Source organism: Agelaius tricolor, unplaced genomic scaffold (genome assembly GCF_023055355.1).
Source record: "Agelaius tricolor isolate 1412-34295 unplaced genomic scaffold, bAgeTri1.0.p SCAF_11, whole genome shotgun sequence".
Taxonomy (NCBI): Eukaryota; Metazoa; Chordata; class Aves; order Passeriformes; family Icteridae; genus Agelaius; species Agelaius tricolor.
Genome location: NW_027269271.1, coordinates 4,590,131 through 4,610,986, shown reverse-complemented (window position 1 = coordinate 4,610,986; position 20,856 = coordinate 4,590,131). Strand labels below are relative to the sequence as shown.

Here is a 20,856-nt window from a genome sequence, read left to right as displayed (position 1 = left end):
TGCAACAAAAACCCCATTAATGCACCCACAAAAACCATCAAATTCCAGAAATACAATGCTGCTTTTGGGATTTCAGATACCATATGGAGAGATTCAAACACCCAGGTGGAAGAGTTAAAATCACAGCAGTCTCTTCTCCCCCAGCATTTCAGTTACCCTGCAAATCATCAAGGTTCTCACAATGACCTGCAAGTACCCTTACTTTTCCCATGAATAGGAAAATACCAAGCATAGTCAAACCCTCAGCAAGGCCATTTTGTGAGAAAGCAGGAGGCATTCCTTCTGCACCCAAGCAGAAAGCTTACCCCATCTGGAAGTGCCCTCCAGCACACGGCGCTCACAAACTCGTTTGTGTCATCTTCTTTCCGGTCCTTGTCCAGGACACTTTTGACTGTATCAAACTTGAATGTCAGCAGTGTCTTTGAGAGGCCCTTATAGTATAAGTAAAGGGAATTATTTTCACTTCCTAGAAATAAAAAATACAAGTATACAAGATCAGGTTTTGTAAAGACAAGCAGAAATAAGGGTTCTTAGCGCTTAAGAGGTTCGAAGCTGTTTCATTGCTTAAAATAAGCAGAAATGAGGGTTCTTAGCTCTTTCATTGTTTAAAACAAGCCCAGACATTTCCTTGTAGTTATCATCATGGTCATGGTGCCCTGGCAGCTGGAAGTGCTCCACAGCAAACTTCCATCACACTTAATAATATGGTTTTATTACAAGACAATTGCAGCATGCAGCACACCTGCAAAACACACAGGATTCCAAGAACCCTCCACAAACTCCTCAAGGCAAAGCATTTTGGGCAGAGCATCTGCACCATCACACCAATCACTGCTACATCCAGCTTGCTCAGAGCCACAGCTCAAAGGCAGGTAGCACTATCAAAGTTTTGCCTGCCATAATCAAGTATGACAACTTGGTCTGTGGAGGCTTAAGCAAGTGAGACCAGACTGTACAGGCTTTATTTAGAAATCCATCCCAAATTCTGCCTTGCAAGCTGCACAGCAATCAGAGAACACAGAAGCTAAGGTCCTCCCTTCAGTGCTGGCACAGCTGTCCTGCTCATCCCACAGCTATCAGCCTGTCACTGCCTTCCCAGCAAGAGCTGTGGATTTACAGAGCTTTACAGATTTTAAGCAGTGAAAGGACAGAACAGCCAAAGGGGTAACTAATGATTCAGTCTTCTAAGGAGCTGTTTGCAATGTGGGCACTCTTCACTTCACCATGCAGAATGCCATACTAAGTGACAACTACTGGATCCTCACGTGGCCCAGGCTACTGGTGGTGCATAAAGATGTGCCAATTGTTGATCTTGAAATACATAAATTATATCAGCAGCACTGACATTAGTAGTTCATTTTGATGACAGCAAGCCTGAATCATCATGCACAAACAACTCATCTGCAACAGAAGAAAACCATCTAGAGAGCCCCTTAGGTCAAGACTGCCAATGCCATTCCCTGGGAGGGGAAGGAGCGTGGAAATTCAGAAAAATAGCACAAGTGATGGTGTGCTTTGCTACTGGTGAGGCCCCAGCTCAGAGGAACCCTGTTAGCACACCAGGGTGGCTGCTCTACTCACCACAGGCAATGTAGTCTCCGTTGGATGCCAGCCCCACAAAGTTCTTCTCGTTGATGTGACCCTTGAAGGAGCGCAGGCAGTGAGGCTTCCCTACATTCCACAGCTTCAGCTGACTGTCTGTTGACCTGAAAACAACACTTAAATTTACCCTGCTGCCATATGGCAGGAACTCCTTCCTCCCTGGCCACCCTGCTCCTCATCGCTCCAATGACAATGTAAATGTAGGAAGCCTTAGTGCACAACAGGAGATTTATCCCACTTTCAATCATCTGCAGCTCAGCTTGAGCTCAGAAAGATATCACCTTATTTTAAAAGCCTGTCAAAACACATTACACGTTTGAATAAAAACTTCCCTGAAGTATTACTCTTCCTTTCTCCTATCAATTGCAGAGCCCTCCACTGAACTGCACGGCCTCTGGGCTATCACTGCCTCCTCCACATCCTCACAGATCCAAGACATACCAAAGTTATTTATATTTTAAACCTTTACAGCACGGATAAAATCTGTTCCCTTCTCCGTGCCAGCTGCAACTCTCATTCATGTCTTTCCAGGGCTTGGGTAGGAAGCAGTCTCCTCACTCCCCAGGTGCCCTGAAGCACATTCTCCTCCTCCTCCTGCCCAATACCAAACAGCAGCACAGAAAAACCCATGGGGGCTCAGAGTTGCTGTTAAAATTAAATCTGTTTTTCTCATGTGTAATCAAGACTGCATGGTTACAGAACTCAAGCTTCTACCTTTTTCACCTTCTCAGAGAAAGTTAAATATTACTATTCAAAATATAGAAAACATGTTTGGATTGAATCACAATCATTGTTTCCCATGATTCCCCAAAATGCAAATATACCTGCCTTCAAAACGTTTTTCTGTTTACTGTGAGAAAACATTCTGCCTTTGGGGTTACTAATCTGCTGCCTGGCAGATCTCAAATAGGAAGATGCCACATTTCCAGGAGATACAGGATTAACTTCTTCCCCCAAAGCTGAAGAGACATGAAGATAATCTCTCACTTCACAGGCATTATTTCCCAGCAATCACAGCTTACATGGCTCTGGTGTTCTGGCACTCACTGAGATACACAGCTGGGGAACAAATGGTGATAAGGTGGAACTGAAGCCCCACGAAGCCATTTTAAAGAAAGGGATAGTGCTGTTCTGATCCCTAAATTTGAAAGAGATTGGGAGCAGGACCTGTCAGCCTCCTGGATGGGAGGGAGGGGAAGCAGGCCATTCTCCTCCCCACAGGTCATGTCACCAACCTTGCTGCTCCCTGAATATTTAGAGAAAGGAAAAAAACTCCAATCACACAACATCCGTCAAATATTACCAATGACGTAAGACATGAGCCCTGCACCAACGTCCCATTTACCTAAAAATATAGCACAAAAGAGGAGAGATGCACCTTGTGCTATCCTGCAAAAAAGCTTATCTCAGTCCTCAATGACAGCTGGAATGACAAAGGAGCGATAAGGGAGCTGCAGCAAGATTTGTTAGGCAGTATTATTAGTTAGTATGAGGTCAGATCAGAAAGGAGGAATGAATTTTATCTGTAGCACTGTGACTTAAGCAGGAGTGCATTCCTAACCCCAGGATGAGACAGGAGGCCCAAAACAGAGCATTCAGCTTCTCTGCCTGGTGCTTGTTCCACGTCTGTGCCTGCCCTGTACTGCTGCTCCTTCTCCCTTCCCTTGTCCTTACTCTCAGAGGAACAACTCACAGAAGCAAAAAGTGGGTATGCTCCTGCTTTTCTTTTTTTTGGCCCACAAATACAGGCAGGTGCTTCCTATGTTATTAGGACAGGTGTATTTTTAAAATGCTGCTTTTAAAAGCTTCAGAGTTGCCTGGACACTAAACTTTTCTGCAGGAAGGAAAAAACCAGCAAAAGACTAATCCCTGGTCCACAAGCTGTCAGATTCCTGTGACAGCTGCTGCTTTTTGCTTCCCATCAAGAAGACCTCAGACACACAGGCACTTAATCTCTATATTTTACTGGCATACCTACTAGGTGTCTTCATTAAAATAATAGCATTTAAGGCTATTACTAATGGGAAGTTTTAACTGTTTATGAATTCCCATCAAGCTCTAGCCATGTTTATATTGTTTAGGATAAGCATGCCATGAAAGTAGAAAGCTATTCACCCTTGAACTGCAATGAGAGACAAAGGCCATTGATCCTGGTGGTGTTACACTGCTCTTCTGGTTTCATATCCTCTCCAAAAAACATCTTGGATGTGCTGCTCTGTTAAATCTGTCCCTCTGTAAATCAGCACTGTAATCAATGTGTTGTGCTAAATACCAGGCAGTTCTGAACACCCCTGAGGTCAAAACCTATCTCTACAAGGCAAAGAAAATCAATGCAATCCATAAAACAGCTTTAGCTAGAAATTTAGAGAATCTGAATATACATATATATTTTTTCTTAAATCAGTGCTTGATTTTTGAGAATCACTACACTGCTGTTGCCTCTACTCAGTTTGCAAAAGGAAAGGCAGGAAAAATAATCTGCTCTGACATTTCTCCCTGTTCACACACCAGAAGGCAGGTGGACCCTTCAGTCAGTCCCCTCAGCCTGCTGCTGCCTGTCCAAGTCTGACAGCTCTAACAGCTCAATCAATAACTCCTCTCAGAACTTTGGGAGATGTTTTCTCTGAATGCTGGTCCAAGCAGAACAGGGCCATTCTGTCCTAAAACATCCCATAAATGATGCTCCACTCGATTATGGCTGTAAAACATTCCCAGCCTCCTCCTGCTTCTATTAAACACTTTGTCTAACAGAGATTTGGTTCAAAGCATTAAATTTAATTTTCTCTGTGTTCCAGATATGAATTTGCAGCCTTATATAGAGTTATAATGTTAATAGAAGTAAGAAGAGAGAAGCTGATTAAATATAAACAGTACCAGAAGCCACCAGGGAATCCTCCATCATGCAGCTCAGCTCACAGTAACTCCCTTGCAGCCTGAAAACACCTTAAAATGCTGTGTTTCACTGGGTAAAAACATGGGGCAGAACCAAGCTGGATAACCACTGGCTCAGCACAAGGCAGCTAGATCTGCCCCTGTGATCCATCCCTGTGTTAGACATGAATGTGTTGAGATCCAGGATTCCCCTGCAGCCCCTCACCCTCCCCATCAGGTAAGAGGGCTTCACCTCTGCTCTATTGAAGAGGCTTGTAGCCAGCCACTGCCAATTTTCCCTAGGTGACCTGACACATTAATTCCCATATGATTGAAATCCTATCCAGAAGAGAGGCAGCCACATCTGGCTTTGGGGCAGACACATCTGGCCATGCAACTGAACAGAAGCTGAAGAATATTGCTCCTCAGGGCCTCCATAGCAGATCTTATGGTCTGCCCTGGCTGAAGAGCTGTATGCTATTAAAGTCACAAAACACAGCTTCTCTTTGTCCCCTTTCTTACCCAAATATAAGCCCAAAAAGGGCCTTCACAGAGCAGATAATAAATTACCAGAGAACAGATCAAACAGTCAGTCCTACTTGAGCTGCTTTCAGGCTGTGGCTAAACCTCCTCTTCAGACCATATACATAGCAGTACTATTTGATCTCCTCTGTCACTCATCAGTTGTGTTCTACTGCAGATTATTATCCCCAGGGCTCTGCCAGAAGCTTTCTCTATCACAAAGCTCTGGTCAGGAGCATCCTCAGTGCACACACACTGCCTGCCTTCTCAGCTCCCTGCCCTGCCACTGCAATTGCCATTTCCAGTTCCCAGCCTCCTTCTTTTCCTTCCTCAAGCTGTCCCCTCTTTGAAAACTGTTGAAGAACTCAAGGGCAAAAACTCAGTCTGCCCACAAAGTCCACCTGCAGCTTCCCAAAGGAAGCACTTGGGCACAGGAGCCACATCTAGTTGTCTTCATATTCCTCTTAGGCATTTTAGCTCCACAAGACAGAGCAGAGCCAAGTGACACCACGAATGAATTTCTATTTTTGACTTGGAGAAAAGCAACGATCTGCCTCCCAAAAGCACAGCAGCCTGTGGGAGCAGCCACCCACACAGGTGAACTTGCTCAGCAGCTCTGAAGAGCACAGAGAAGCAAGGGCTGCACAGTTTTTAGCCTACAAAAGTATCCATGCAAGGCATCCCCGAGGAAGGGGAGAGAGAATGATGATGAGGACTCCAGCTTATGTGAAGGCTAATGAATTACTTTATTGTACTATACTATGTACATTGTATCTAAACTGAATGTGCCATGCACTCTTGCTCAGAACTGCACTCATCTCTGATTCTCTCTCCCTCTCAGTCCGACACACACACACACAGACATTGGCACTGATAGGCCAAGGGAACAAAACATCCTCACGCTGGGTAAACAATCTCCATCTTGCATTCTACTTTGGCACAACACAGGCACAGCAAGCCAGATAAGAACTGTGTTTTCCTTCTCCTCTGCTTGTCTCACAGCTCCTCTCTGTTCAGAGGGCGTGGGGATACCACACATAAGAGGCAACACTTACGCAGAGACGATTTCTTCGCCGCTGACGAACTTTGCATAGGAGACGGCCTTGCGGTGCCCCTTGAACACCATGATGGGCTGCTTAGTGTTGCGGAGGTCGTAGTAGTGAACACAGTGATCTGCACGCCAGGAAGAAAAGGAATTTACATTTTGTCACTGACATTTTTTATGAAAATCCTTTCTCTAGGAGGATTTTTCTCCTGAGAAGCCTCAGAAAGAAATGCAAACAATAATTATCTGATGGCTGTAGATGGTTTACTAACAGGTACATCTTTGGTTGCATGTGTGTCAGAACCCAGGAAATTCCTCTGGCTGCCCTGGAAGGCTCAAGCCCCAGCCCAGGGGGCTCAGAGACCTTGGCACAGAGCCCAAGACCCCTGTGCCTTTGATTTAGCCCTTGGAAAAAACAATTACCAACCTTAGATGAAGAATTACAAGTCAAGAGAGTTTAAGTGGAATGATAGTGAATTTATCAGAGGGTGAAAAATAGATTTTTTGGGGTTTTTAGAATGGTGGTTCAGGAGGCAAGATGAAGGAATCTGGGCATGTTCTGTCTTTCTCCTTCTTCTTGGCCTCCATCTTCTGCTGTGATGTTGGCACTTTCTTATTGGTTTAGAGTAGAAGCTCACTGTCTAACACAGGTGATAGGTACTGGGAAGTTATTGTAAATAGTATACACATAGTTTTTAGTATAAAAAGACAACACCACCTCTGAAGGTGGGCAGTGTGCCTCAACCCAACCTGCCAGACAGACCTCAGCAGCTTGGAGAAAGAATGTTATAGTTAAGAAACAATAAACAATCTTGAGAACAAGAACAGAAGAGTTCTGACTCCTTCTTCGACTGCTGGGCTGGGAAAAGAGACTTGTACATATCTCAGAGTCACTCTGTCCAGCAGAGATTCTGAGACATGTTAATTGTTTTTACTTAATGGCCAATGACAGCCAGCTGTGTTGGACTTGCTGAGTCTGTCACGAGATTTTATTATTCATTCTTTTCTAGCCTTCTGATGAAATTCTTTCTTCTATTCTTTTAGTATAGTTTTAGTATATAATTTTCATATAATATAATTTCATATAATTTCATACATACTGTAATATACCAAAATATACTATACTATAATATCATATTCCATATCATATAACATCATATAATTTCATCTAATATAATTTCATAAAATAATAAATCAGCCTTCTGAAACATGGAATCAAGATTCTCATCTCTTCCCTCGTCCTAGGGACCCTCAAACACTCCCACATTTAATCAGTTGGGAAGGATGCACAGGAGCTGGAATGATCACAACAAAAATCCTGCCTGCAGTTTGCACATGTCACTTCAAGCCCTGTCTAGGATAAACAGTCTGTGCTACAGCAAAAGATAGTTCCTAAAAGAGCCCCAAAATTCATTCTACAAGGGTCCATGCTCCCTTTCAAAGGGTCAGGAAGGGAAAAAGGTGCATTCACATGTGTGTGCCTGTACCTGTGTCCTCCTGCAAACCCCATGACCCTGTTCAAGGCAGCAGCTAAAAGGACTCTCACCTCTTCTGCCTGCCTTCTCAGCTCCCTGCCCAGCCATTCCAATTGCCATTTCCAAATCCCAGCCTCCTTTTCCTTCCTCAAGCTGTCCCCTCTTTGAAAACTGTTGAAGAACTCAAGGGTAAAAACTCAGTCTGCTACTTGAACTGGATTGTGGAAAAACAGGATTAAATTTGGCATGCTTGCTTCTGGATGGATAACCTTCCTACCTTTGCTTTTTGCTTCTCTCCTCTGACTTTATTACCAATCAAGAAAGAATTAGCATTTCTGCTAATGAGGGAACAGACTAAATTCCAGTTCATTTTAAGGTTTAATTCACAGATGTGCCCCAGTGCCACAACCATATGAAAGGGATCACAGCAGAATTAGTGATACGTTTGCTTTTCTACACAGCCAAATGTCAATTCCCAAGAAACCAGAAAAACAAGAAGAGAAAACCTCATGAGACCCAAGCCCCAAACACCCCCACAGTGCTCCTTCCAGCTCAACAAGGTTAATAAGCTTCTTCCTTCCCAACTTTCAGCCTTTAATGTTGAATTTCATTTAATTACCCCTTGCTATTCTGGAAGCACAGGGAGGGAAGGCCAAGGAAGGCCACACTCATGGAAACCAAGCTGGACATCTCTCTCACTGAGCAACTTTCAGCCAGACATCAGCTGAAATCTGCTCTCACCCTCCTCCCACTGAAATAATATCTCACTGGTGGAAGCTGATCACAAAGACTACATAGAAATGAATTAAAAGCCAACAGCTACAGCTATTTTTATATTTGCACAGCATTTCAAAGCTGAGTGTTGTCCTCTGCACAACTGAGAGACCTGCTATCCCAAAATCCCATGTGGTTTGAGAGATAACCAGGTTTACATCAATCACCAGACCAGCAAGGAGAGCTCCTCCCCCAGATTAAGGGGCCAACTGGGGGCCATGGGGTGGGGACTGTGTCAGAAACACCTTCAATAAAATAAGGTGGGCATGCAAATCACCTTCCCCTCCCACTGCTTCCAGCACTATTCTCTGCAGATAACCAGCTCAGAGGTCTCTCTGGGTAAGGATTTCTGGCTCTCCCTCCTCAAGATGTAAAAGCAGATGCTCCAAGCAGCTGCACCAAGTTTTCTCCACCACCTACACTGCCAAATTACTCTTATGTTGAAACCCAGCAGCTGTTACACCCCTTACTATCAGCATTGAAGATGCTGTGCCCCAAGCAGTCCTGCAAACAGCTCGTGTGTCTTTCACCTCTGAAATACTAAACCTCCAAACAACCAAAATCCCAGTGTGCTCCTACCATTTGGGTATTTTAATTAGCTATAGAGCAACATGATATTGCAACAGGCTAATTGCACAATGGGTTAATTTTCTAAGGGACTTTGAATTAAGCATTAACACTCTAACAAGATCTGGGCATCTTGGTCTCTTCTACTTCCCTGAAAGCTGGAGCCAAGAAACTCCACAGTTTTTCATCATCCAGCAGACCTGTGGGAGCTGTGAAACAGTTAACTGGCAATTGTTATTGTAATGAGCAGAATGATTCTAGCAAGGCTTTTTATTAGGAATCAGTTAGTGGATAAACCTTTTAAGTCTATTTTTGCTTACAGTTTCAACACTGGCCCATCATTAGGGCACCTTTTTGAGTACCAGGTTTTATCCTTCATGAAAATAGCAGGGAGGAATGCAGAGAGGAGAAAGCTGGGCAGGGCAGACAAGTTTATTTGCAGAAGAGAAGCATGAAGTTGCATTCACCTTCCAAACATCCCAGTAAACAGCTCAAAGCCTGGCAGCATCTGGCCCCAGCACGGCTGTACCTCTGGGCATCAGCAGGGCAATCAATCACTGTCTGCTCTCATCACAACAGGTCTGAGGGAACCAGCAAGGCCACTGGGCTCCAAAATTAGCCACTTAATTATTAATTGATTATTTCAGCAGACAAAGTGTTGGCACCCAAATGGGTTTTAGTTTTTTGTTTGTTTTTTTAAATTCAATTGAAGCAGCTATTTTTAAGTAGATACATGAAGATGAATGCTCACTGCACTCATTAAAATCTGAACAGGTGGTCATGTTTTACAATTAAAGAGATACTCTTTCTTGTAGGCCATATGGACTTCACAAAAAACATGATAAAAATGCCATCTGCTGAGGAAGTGGAGAGCCCCAAAGTGAAGTGAAATGAGAAAAATACAACTCCCAGGGACCCCAGCAGAAGCCTTGCCTGGTGGACTTTGATGAGCTGAAATTGCCTGGGATGGGCACCGTCTCTGGCACACCAGCAGGTCAGAGGTGAGGTGGCAGGGTGCTCTGGGAGGCTCAGAAAATGGAGTGGGCAATGAGGGGAATCAAACACTTCCTGAACTCCACAAGAACATCAGCTCATCCAGCAGCCCAGGGCTGGCTCCTGCCCTCTGCACCCCTGGCAGACCATGGAGCATGCTCCACTGCCAACCAGCAACACCAGTATTTGCTTCTTGTTTGCTCCTCAAAATGAACATTAATATCATAATTCAGCTAATTTCTACCCCAACTACAAAACTCACTCAGAACAAGTTCATTTTAGAATTCACATTTTTAGAGTTAAAGCCTCCTGCCTGCCCAGCCCTTGGGCAGCAACAGCTCCCTGCTTTACCTTTTCTTCTGCATTCAGGCTTAATTTAAATATTGATGAAATAAAGGGAAAGAACATGTATATATTTCATAACAAATTAAACACTCCAGAACAATTCTCATCTAGTTCAATGTCACTGCAGAAGCTGAGCATGACAGAAATCTGCTCCTATACCTTCTGAATTCAAATGTTTGCTGGCAGTCATTTTATTTTTTATACATGTATTTTAAGTGATCTCAGAAGGCAAAAAGGACAGCTGAGCTCTGCCATTGCTGCAGAGAGGTCTCTGACCACAAGCCTGAGTGTTTAAATAGTGCTTTTCCATTACTCTCAGCTTACTTCCCTTAAGATACTGCTGCTTTCACCTCTGAGCCATCAAGTGACAACTAATCAAGGATTCAGACTTCTCCAAACTCCTGAGATCTTGCCACCCCTTCAGTAAATACAACTCATGTCAGCAAAGGATGGCATCCCTCTCTGCTCAGCTGCTCATAAATTCACACAACTCCAGCTGGCAGGAAAAGGGCAAAAGAGAAGGATGGGTTTGTGCTGAACAAGGTGAAGGGATCAGCACCTCCTCAGCCTCAATTCTCACACTCAGCTTGGTTGCAGGGGTGGGGGTGCAGTAAATGAGCTGATGATGTGGTTACATAGTCATAGAAAATCAGGTTTCAGAACTTCTAAAATAAGAGAATTGGGAATTGCTAATGGAGCCAGCAGCATCATAGGTAATCTCTGAGTTATTTAGAAAAATTGAATTGATCTTAGGTTTTTAGTTGTTTAAACAAAAGAAAGAAAAGGGCAGAGTCTGTTTTTCCCAAAAGTGATTTTCCTTATATTTAGACTTGTTAAAAAAATTTACAAAACTGCTGCTACCAGCAGGCTTTAGGTTCAACACCACCTACTGTAAAGCTCTTACTGTGTGGTGATGTGCAGCAGCTCCACAGAGAGCAGCAAGGGTTATGACAGGGTGTCACACAGCAGCAGTTCTGCCTTGCACTGAGCACCAGCACACACAAAAACCAGGGAGCAGACCAACCCCACTCTCCAGGTAATATTCATCTTGTAGGTCATGTGTTGCACCCACTTTCACCATGAACATTAATCAGCAGCAGCTAATTCACAAGACCCCCTCCAGGCTTTTTTCAACCAAGAACCACTTACTTGAAGGAATATCAAGCCAAGGACAGCAAAACAAAAATTTACCTGCAATGCAACAGCTTTATATTCAAAGGATGTAACCACTAGAAAGACCCAAGAGCTGCATACAAAGGTTCTGTGGCTCTCCTCTGGAAAATTAAATTGCTGGAGAATCAATGCCCATTTTTCTTATTTCAATCATTTAAAAATGCACATTTCTCAACTGTTCAATATTTAGATTATTGATCCATTAAAAAAGAAGTCCTTTACATTACTTGGATTTCTCAGCACTCACAGACTTGAGAATATAATGATGCTCCTTGTTCCACAGCAGATAAATGTCACGGACAAGAAAATGCCCATATTGAAATGCACAGCTGTCAGGTAGGCAGCCAGATGTTAATTAAGTGGTCTGGTAGAATTATTCTGTGATCAAGGCACATTTTTGACTTTTTTAAAATAAAATACATCTTCAATAACAAACCTAAAGGTCAAAATAATTTCATACATTAATGCTCTGGCTCCAGCCTGCAGTCCTGCACATCTCATGCTACAGACCTTTCACTGAAAGAGAAGCTCAGGCTGGAGTGTAATCTTTAATGTGCTCTTGTGCTTCTCCACCATGATGGCCTGATTTGTTACATTTAGTAACTCATGTCCTCAGCTCATGATTGCCCCATGTTCTTCATTTGTCTGTTTTCCTCCAGATGAACTTCAGGCTTGGATCAAGGCTGGCTTGTTTTCACCAGTGAAACTCTGTACATCAGCAGTAACAATAAGAGACGTTTATAGTCTGAGGGGGTGTATTTAAATGACCTGTTTAACAAGACAAATTGAGTCAGAGCAAATTTGGTGCAAGATACTTCTGCTTGCCATCAATTAGATTATGCTGGGGAAACCAAAAGAACAGCAAAACAAAAGGGTATAAAACAAGCCCACAAAATGCTTTTCATCAGAATGAAAGAGGAGAGACATGACTTTGTAACATTTCATTTCAGTTTTATTTCCATTGCCTAAAAAAAAAAATGATTTCAGAGTTCCTGGAGGAAGCCTCTATCACTCAAACATTGAAGGGGTTAGCTGAAATCCAATTATATATATATTTAAACATCTACCTACACAAATTGATCTTTTTTTCACTCGTTTCTCCTCTGTATACCAAGTGTAAGCAAGATCACTCAGTTTTCAGGGCTCTGAGAATTGTATCTAGGCAACTTGTTTAGCAGGAAAATATAACTACATCCTTATGCATTCAAGTGTCCAGAGTACATTGCTTCAAATCAAAGCTTGCTCTGAGTGTCTCTGGGTAAAAGGAAAGAGCACCCACTCTTATTTCCCTGCCTGATGTGTCATCAAAGAGGGGATGAGCCATCCTGATGAGTATTTGCTGAACAGAGATAAACAAGAGGTAGAACAACACAACTTTAGATGGGTTAACCAGAAGTCTCTGTTCTGGCCAAGCTCAGTTGATTTCTTGCTCTAAAAAAGGAAGCTTGAATCCACAAAGGTAAAGTTCTTTGGCTGGACTAAAAATGGAAACAGGATCAGGAGACTCAGACAAAAACTCAGTTTTCACCAGGAAAAACCTTTCTTCTGTTAGGGAGGAGAAAGAGGAAGGAGATAAAAAGGAAAAATAAATTTTATGGTTTAAAAATAAATCACTGGTTTAAAAATAAATCACTGTACTTCCATACAGTACACTGAGGATGACATGGCACATGAGGGTACCTTGGTCCTTAGAGACACCTGAACAAGGGCCAGGTAAACAACACCTGAGAAAAGGCAGCCATCAGAGCCCAAACCCTGCAATTTAAATGTCTGAAAACACATTTCCTTAAATTGCAGAGGAAATCTACAAAAGCCATATACCTAGCTCAGAATGACTTACAGACTTACTGAAAAGCCATTAATAAAGAAAGTGGAACTTCTCCAGTGGATCTTCTGTGTACCTGTGCACCAGGAAATGGAGCCTCCCTGCCAAGGCAATGATATCAAAGGCTGGTTGAAAGACAACTTAGAATTTAATTATGAGGAAGCTCAAATGAAACTTAATCCTATACAAAATGCCATATCTGTCAGAAATCCATTTTTGCTCAAGGGCCCTGAAAGTCATGGAGTCCTGTAGGTTGGAAGGGATCTCTGAAATCCAGCCAGTCCAACTGCCCAGTCAAGGATGGGACAACTGCAAAGTTGGATTCAATTTCCAAGTTAATAATTGTGTTCAAGAGTCCTACTCACACTCCAAGCATTTCCAAAGACAATTCTATAAACTCTTCCCTCAGCTGTCTTGAAAGTGCTGTTATGTCAAAGAATTAGGGAGATTTTTTTTTTAATACAAACTTGCTTAAGCTATTTGCTCTTGACATCAGAAAGGCAAGGCATTAGCCCACCTCTCAGCACTACAGCAACAATGTCTGGGCTGTGTTTTGCTGCACAGGTTTCTGGCTTCTCAGATCTTTCAGGTTTTGTCTATCTACACCCACACAATGGGGGTGGCATGAAGCACTGTCATACAACCTTGGCTCTCCTTTAATTCACTTTTTTTTTCTTACTAGTGGAAGAGAAAATGAACAGCAATTTTAACTGCTGCCAAGCCTGTAATACCAAGCAGTACTTGCAGATCTTCATGTGCCTGAGGTGGCTTTATTCAGAAAGTTTGGGGTGGAGATTTAATCTTCCCTACAGCAGAAAGGCAGGCTGGAGTTTGAACATCCATATGTGGGTCTTGCTCTGGAGAGAAGACTGGGGACATAGGACAGCTGAACATTCCATCTTTGGGAATAATTCAACTTAACAAGACAAAAGAAATTTCGTGGAGTGACAACTCCCCCCCAAAAATCTCTTCCAAGGCAGAAGAGACAGCGAGGAGGAAAAAAAAGGATCTTTATTTCAGCAACAGAAATGCAGGGGGGTATTTGACAAAGAATGGTGAAGAAGCCTTCTAGCCAACAAAACACTATAAAGAGATCTATTTCAATTGAGAGAGTAATACTGGAATGGGATATGATGAGCACAGGGTTTGGCCTATCACAAACCACTTCTGGGAGGAAAGACAGTGTGATAGTTTCCACTACATAAAAGAAATAGATGCTTCAGGAAAAGAAAAGAGATGACAATGCATTAGGGACAGGGAGAAGTGGACTTGAATTCACAGGAACAAAGCCCTGCACTAAAAATTAGCACAAGAATTTTCTGAAGAAGTAATTAGATAATATCAACAACAGTAAGTTGACATCAGTGCCCTCCGTACAATTTCCTTTACTGTAAAGGCAAGAGATTAAAAATGGGTTTGATACAGCCTGAAGCAAAGAACCTTTGCAGAGAAAACTGTCTGGAGCATCCTGCTGAAGAATGCAGTGTGCTGCTTCTCTCCTGCAGCATGACAAATCACATGAGGAGCAGACAGCAGATTGTCACTCATGACCCATGTCACTCCAACACCTCCCCCCAGGACACTGCAGCACAGGTAAAGCTAACTGTGCTAAAAAAACCTAATTTTAATTTTTTCCTGTTTGTACCTTCCCTTCCAAAAAAGCCCCAATAAAGCAAGAAAAAATTAACCCAACAGCCATTATCACAGGCACATTCAAATGTTTGCTGGATATGGCTTTGTATTCACAATTTTTTCTTCCAGCAGAAACTGCAAATGCTTTGTTTCTATAATTAAGACAAAATTACTCATTTGATGCATTTGCTTTTTTCTCTTCTTTTTACCTGGAGTTTCCTTTGCAGTGAAGGAACAGTTTTTCTTTGAATAACCATTTTTCTGCAGCCCTGGGGAAATCTCAGCAATCTCTTTTAGAAGCAATGCTCTGGTCCACAGCAGCAAACTGTAACAATGCCCTTATTTTGTATTTCAGGTGTGTGTCCAAGATGATTTGGGATGCAGTACTTCATTTATATTTGCTCTCAGAGTTCTGTCTAGACAAGTGGTAGCAGACTCCTGGGGAGGTCCTGCACACCCCATCTTCACAGGTGTCAAACATTCAGTGGCCACCCAAAAAGGGACTGAACTTGGGAAAAGCATTCAATACATATTTTCCCTGCAGGTGAAAACCTCCCCCATGTGCTCCAAAGACTATACAAGATTAAGCAAGGTCTGTATGATTCATTTTGCTGGTAGCAAAATCTTAAAAAAGCCCAAACAACTGAACTCTTTAAAGTGAGGAAGCCACAGAGCCCATGATGTTAGTGAGGAGATGAAAGGAGTTTCTAAAGCAGAGCAAGGCACATGGGTATTTGGAGATGACAACTTAATCTCATTTTCCTACCCTGCAATACAGATGATGGGCAACAGCCTCCAAAGATTAGATTTAAGGAATCCAACGGAAATCCACCCTCAAAAAAAAAGCATATTTAGGGAATTCAACACGAATCCAGTTGAGGTTTTCATTTAAACAAACAAAGAACACAGCTTTGAGAAGAAGGAAAATGACCAACAGTGTTCTGTTTGGCAAAATGGATGATAAAAGGGGCACAATGAGCAAGCTCCACTCCATGAAAACTGAAATAAAGAGCTGAGGTTAGATTGAATGTCTGTCAGTTTAATCTCTGGCAAAACCAACAGCACAATAAGACCCTTCCACAAAAGAAAGGCTCAGGGGTGTCCCAGCACAGGGTTTCAGGTCAGCACTTGAAATATTTTGACAGAGCTCTGCAGGAAACACTATACCCTGCTTCAGCCAGGGATTTGCATCTCTTACTCACACCAGCTGTACTATTTTTTAAAAAATCCATACCAACACTAGCATTCCTCGAAAGATCTATATCTCCCTCTGCTGAACAGATAAAGAGAACAGCAGCCTTGATGGGAACTGCCAACTGGGTTTTTAACCTTTGTATTCCACAGATTCCCTATAGCTCAAAGTTACAGATGACATTTGCCAGGTTATGGATAATGGTCTTTACACACTGGGGACATTTTGGTACTGACTTGTCTAAAGCTTTTGATCCAGCAGCCCATAAAGCCTTCACCTTAAATAACTTGTCTTACATTAAGGAGAGAAGGAAGAGACATAAAACATTAGATATTAATCAGTTGACAAAAGGGCCCTGATGGGAGAGGGAAGTAAAACAGATTTCTCTAGAGCTCTTTTGAAACTTTGACCTTTATGGTTTTAAAGAGCCACAGCAATTTCTCACAGGAGTAAGGGATAGATGGTTTTTGTGCAATTCAAGGGTTGTTGTCTATCATACTGTTGGAGAAAACAAAATATTCAGTACACACAAGCAAGATTTACTAATGCTACAAAACTAATGAAGAAACAGCAGTAATAACCTGCAGTTTTGGAAGAATTCATTCTTTACATCTGAAAGAGGAAAAAATTATGCACTGGTCATTCAGATGCAACATTCAGTTATGGTCCTAACACAGCTTTTCTCACTGACTATGTAAATGCATAACTCTACATGCACTAGTGCCTGTAAGCTGATGTCCAAAATAAATTTTATGACACCTATAACATGTGAAGAACAGTCATTTTATGAAAAAGGTGCTTCAATCCATGCTGCTTAAATGGACTAGACCTTGGAAGAGATGCAACTTCTTACATGAGCAACAGGAGCCAGACTTGTACATGGAGTGCTGGGTACATCTATCAAAGCTAAAAATACCATGGCACTTGCTGAACACATCTCTCTCAATTCAAGATACATACTGCACACAACAAACACTCTTCTTAATGCTAAAGCCATATCAGCTCTGGTTCTTGAAAGAATCAAAGCTGCACAAGTCACAGAGCTGTGATGGAGGGAAAGGGTAGCACAGTCAGATTCCCTGGAATCACACACTCCAAGAGGTCAAGATCATGTAGACAAGGGCTTGAGGCATTACAAAGAATGGATGTGAAAGGAACATCCTCCCTAGGATTTTAAGAGTGCATTTATGAAGCAACAGCTTTCAGGTTTCTGTTATATTAATAGATATCATACAAGGAGAACCAAACAGGCTTCAGAGCAGTCAAAGCAGCTCTAAGGAAAGAAAAGTGCAGGCTCCTAAGAACTTGAGTTGGTCAAATTATCAGTCAAACCTGATTTTAGTCCAGAACTCCAATCTGCTTCACTAGCCTGAGGAAATATTAGTCTTTAACTAGCTTCTGGAGATGATGATCTGATTCATTCTCTAAACTGACCTCACAGCAGACTCCACTGGAAGAGAGGAAGGATATTAGAAGTGTTGCAATTGCTAAAATCCAAGCTTCAGATAAGAAGGCTTAAACCAAAGGTATGGTGGATTGTGTATACAGGGAAACAAGTGATGACACACAGGTATCCAAGGTGGAAAAGAAGCTACACACCCTAACTGAGCAATGAAACAAATAATGTGAAGAGTGACTGGATTTGCACATGCATCTACTGTCTCACTTTTTGTCATTTTTTTGAGATTTAAATGGCTGATATGAACCTTGCCCTACCATTTAAAACTCTACTCTTTAAGACTCATGCAATGTTTAGATGCTCCGACACTATGAAAAGATGCCTTTGAGATGAGAGCCCACACTGCACTCACTGGTTACAGATTTTCCTGTGCTATGTGACAATCTTCACCAGTTAGTATAGAAGCACAGCACCCAAATAAAAGGCTGAAGCAGTTAATCCATGCAGTGTGAACAGGAGAAAACACAGGAAGCCATTACAGAGGATATAATTCCAAAGAGCAATTCCTTTGAACGAGCTACCAGTAAAACTGCAGAGGTTGGAAAGCATTAAACTCTTAAGGGATACAGCAACAGCTAGCAGCAAGAGCAATTTAGCATTCTGAGAAAAAAGATGAATGTTGGACTTGGCTATCTGTTCCTGAATTCCAAGGCTCATTTCAATTTAAATTTGAATTTCGTCACATTGACTAAATGACTTCTGTGCCAGTTGTAAGACAAAATGTTCATGAAAAGAATATTTAAGCAAACAATTAGCACACTCATTTCTGCCAATGACAGATTTATCCTTTTCTCTAGAGAATCAAATGGAGCCTTTCAAGTTCATTTTATTCATTCACTTGTTACTGAAGTGTGATGACCTCTGGGACAAAGTTAGGAAACTCCCCAGTAGGTCTCTATATTGTTAGTCACTATTCATTGCAATTGCTTTATTCAAGACAAGTCAGATACTGCTTTTTCTGTGTAAGTAAAAAAGTCCTATCAGCTCTTGAACTCTTAAGGCTTATGTGAAAATTGCACATGAGACACATCCTGCACACTGATGAGAGGTTTCACGTCCCTTTGTGATTTCCTAGGAAGCAGTGGCAGCAAGGCAGGAAGACACTATGTGACAGATCTGGCAGCATCTCTGATGTGCAGGAACAGAAAAATCAGCTTAACTACAAAGATCTTAAGTTCAAATAACATGGTATAGGTGCAATTCTTCTCACTGTCAGTCCCAAGCAGAAGTACAATATGATCCACCTACCAGAGCCAGAAAAATTGCCTTCACCAATCTTTGTCCTTCATTCCTTTGTCCTTCACCAGGACAGCAGAAGGATTGGTTTTGATATCTCACCTTCATTTTACATCCCACGGTCCATGAAGAGGGATAACATGGAAGTCAATCCTTCAAAGATTTGTCCTCATCTAAAAAATCCCACTAAGCTCTGTGTTTCCACTACAATAAGTACTTTGGGACAGAAATATGATCACAGCCTTACTGGCCAAAAATACAGATTCCTCCAAACAACTCTTAAGTGACTGAAGTGCTGTAAATGGTTTCCAATGCAAAATAAAGGTTTTGCAGTGAATTCTGGAATAAGCTTGAATTAAAGGTGACAAATGTGCACTTCCAAAACACAAATCTTGTCCCCTACTTCCCCTGCCAACAGCCTGAGAGATCATGGACTAGAGGAAAGTTTATTATTACCTACCTACAAAATGAAAAGACACACTGCAGGTAAAGTCCTATGCAGGTAATGGGCAAGCCCTGAACTGCTGCATGCCACTGCTTTCATCAAGGTTGAATTCTGAGCACTCACTGCTGTGAAGTTTTTCCACAGGTTTGAAAGGAATGCCTAACCTTTGTCTGTGCCTTTAAACACTGAGCTCAATTCATACACTGAAGGTAATCTCGTAGCTCAAGCCCTAACTCCACCCTAAACATGTCATATATTCACACAACTAGATCCTTTCTGAGCCACTCCAGGCTTTCAACAGAACACACTGCTCAGCCATGAGAATCTATTAAGGTAAGACCTTGCTCTCAGCTGGAAAACATTAATTCTCTTCCAAAAAGGCACACTATACCTTCTTGGTCATTAATATCCCATCATTCTTCTGAGCTGAGTGACAAGGCAGGTAAGTCACCCAGATCTGAGACAATGTACAAGGCTAACTCTACAGGGAGGTGTTTGGAAAAGAGAAATCACTGCTCCAGTTACTGCAGCAGAAAAATCAATATTTCACTGGCCAGGATAGCCTCCAAAGTGGCCCCACTTGGACACCAGGTATATTAGAAAAATGGAATGATGATGATAAAAAAGCCACTTTTGACCCTGAACTGTAAGTGCATCAGGGTGCTGCAGAGACCTTAAGGGGTGGGTAAATAGCTGCAAATGAAAACAAAGCTGTTGACACAACAACTGGAGTCCTTCATAATGCTGCTACTGATCCCTAGCTTTAAATTAGCTTTGTGACCATTCAAAACCAGAATACAAGACCACTGTGCAATGCTGAAGATGGTGCACATGAAACATCTTTAAACAGCCTGGAAAACGTGGTGGGGAAGGGCAAAATCACCTTGAAAGGAAAAGCAGAAAGTGGGGAAGGGAATAAGGAAGAGAGAGAGCTGGTAAGAGAGGAGAAGCTCAGCATTAAGAGCACACCTCATATTCACTGAGGGTTTGCCCCTTGTTAGTGAACACTGGCATTGATAAAGGCTGCCAAAAGCCTCTCTGGGGCTGGCACTGGTGCTCAGTGGATCAGGGAATAACCTAATCCAGAAAAAAGGCAGTTCAGTTTTAGCCAAGCAATTGGTAGAGTGAAGAAGAGATGGAAGAACAAAATCTGGGGTGTTTAGGAGGGAGCATGGCATCTCCAATGCAGGCAGTCTCAAACTCTGTTGCTCTAAGTAGTAAGATCAGCATCAATCAGCACCACCCCACTGTTTTGCTGCTGTGGTCACTTCATCTGAACCCACACTATATCAGGAGTTTGTGACAACACAGCAAAGCTGTTTTAGAGACTGATCAAAGCTAAAACTAATGCAGCAAAACCTTAAGTTCTGACTGTGCTGTAGCTGTTCTGTTGCTATCCTGTCCATATGTGTTTCTCTGCTGCTTGCACTTATTTTGTGAAGCTCCTGGAGAGGAGACAGTCTCTGTCCTGCATCTCTGCAGCCCTGAGAAACCTCTCTCAGCCCTCAATCCCACCTGCTAGATTTGTGGGTCCTACAGGGAAAAAATACAGTGTTTGAGGAGATGATGCATCTAATGTCATAGAAACTTCAGATCTCTGAATTCTTACAAAACCTCTGCATAAAATATGGGAAATAAAAAGGCAGTGGTAGCTGCTGACACTATTACAGCAGGCTGGGAATAAAACATTCCTACTATCA

The 20,856-nt window shown here is 42.3% G+C and overlaps 1 protein-coding gene across 2 annotated transcripts in view; it reads right to left on the bottom strand.

Annotated features, from left to right (window-relative positions):
• The window catches only part of COP1 (COP1 E3 ubiquitin ligase), a 125,802-nt gene that overhangs the window by 30,365 nt on the left and 74,581 nt on the right, over nt 1-20,856 (bottom strand). For both annotated transcript variants that reach the window (XM_071435895.1, XM_071435896.1), the window contains exons 16-18: nt 6,051-6,168; nt 1,582-1,706; nt 306-466 (exon numbers count right to left, since the gene is read on the bottom strand). In XM_071435895.1, coding sequence (XP_071291996.1) covers nt 306-466; nt 1,582-1,706; nt 6,051-6,168 — 404 coding nt within the window. The remainder of the gene's footprint in view (nt 1-305; nt 467-1,581; nt 1,707-6,050; nt 6,169-20,856) is intronic.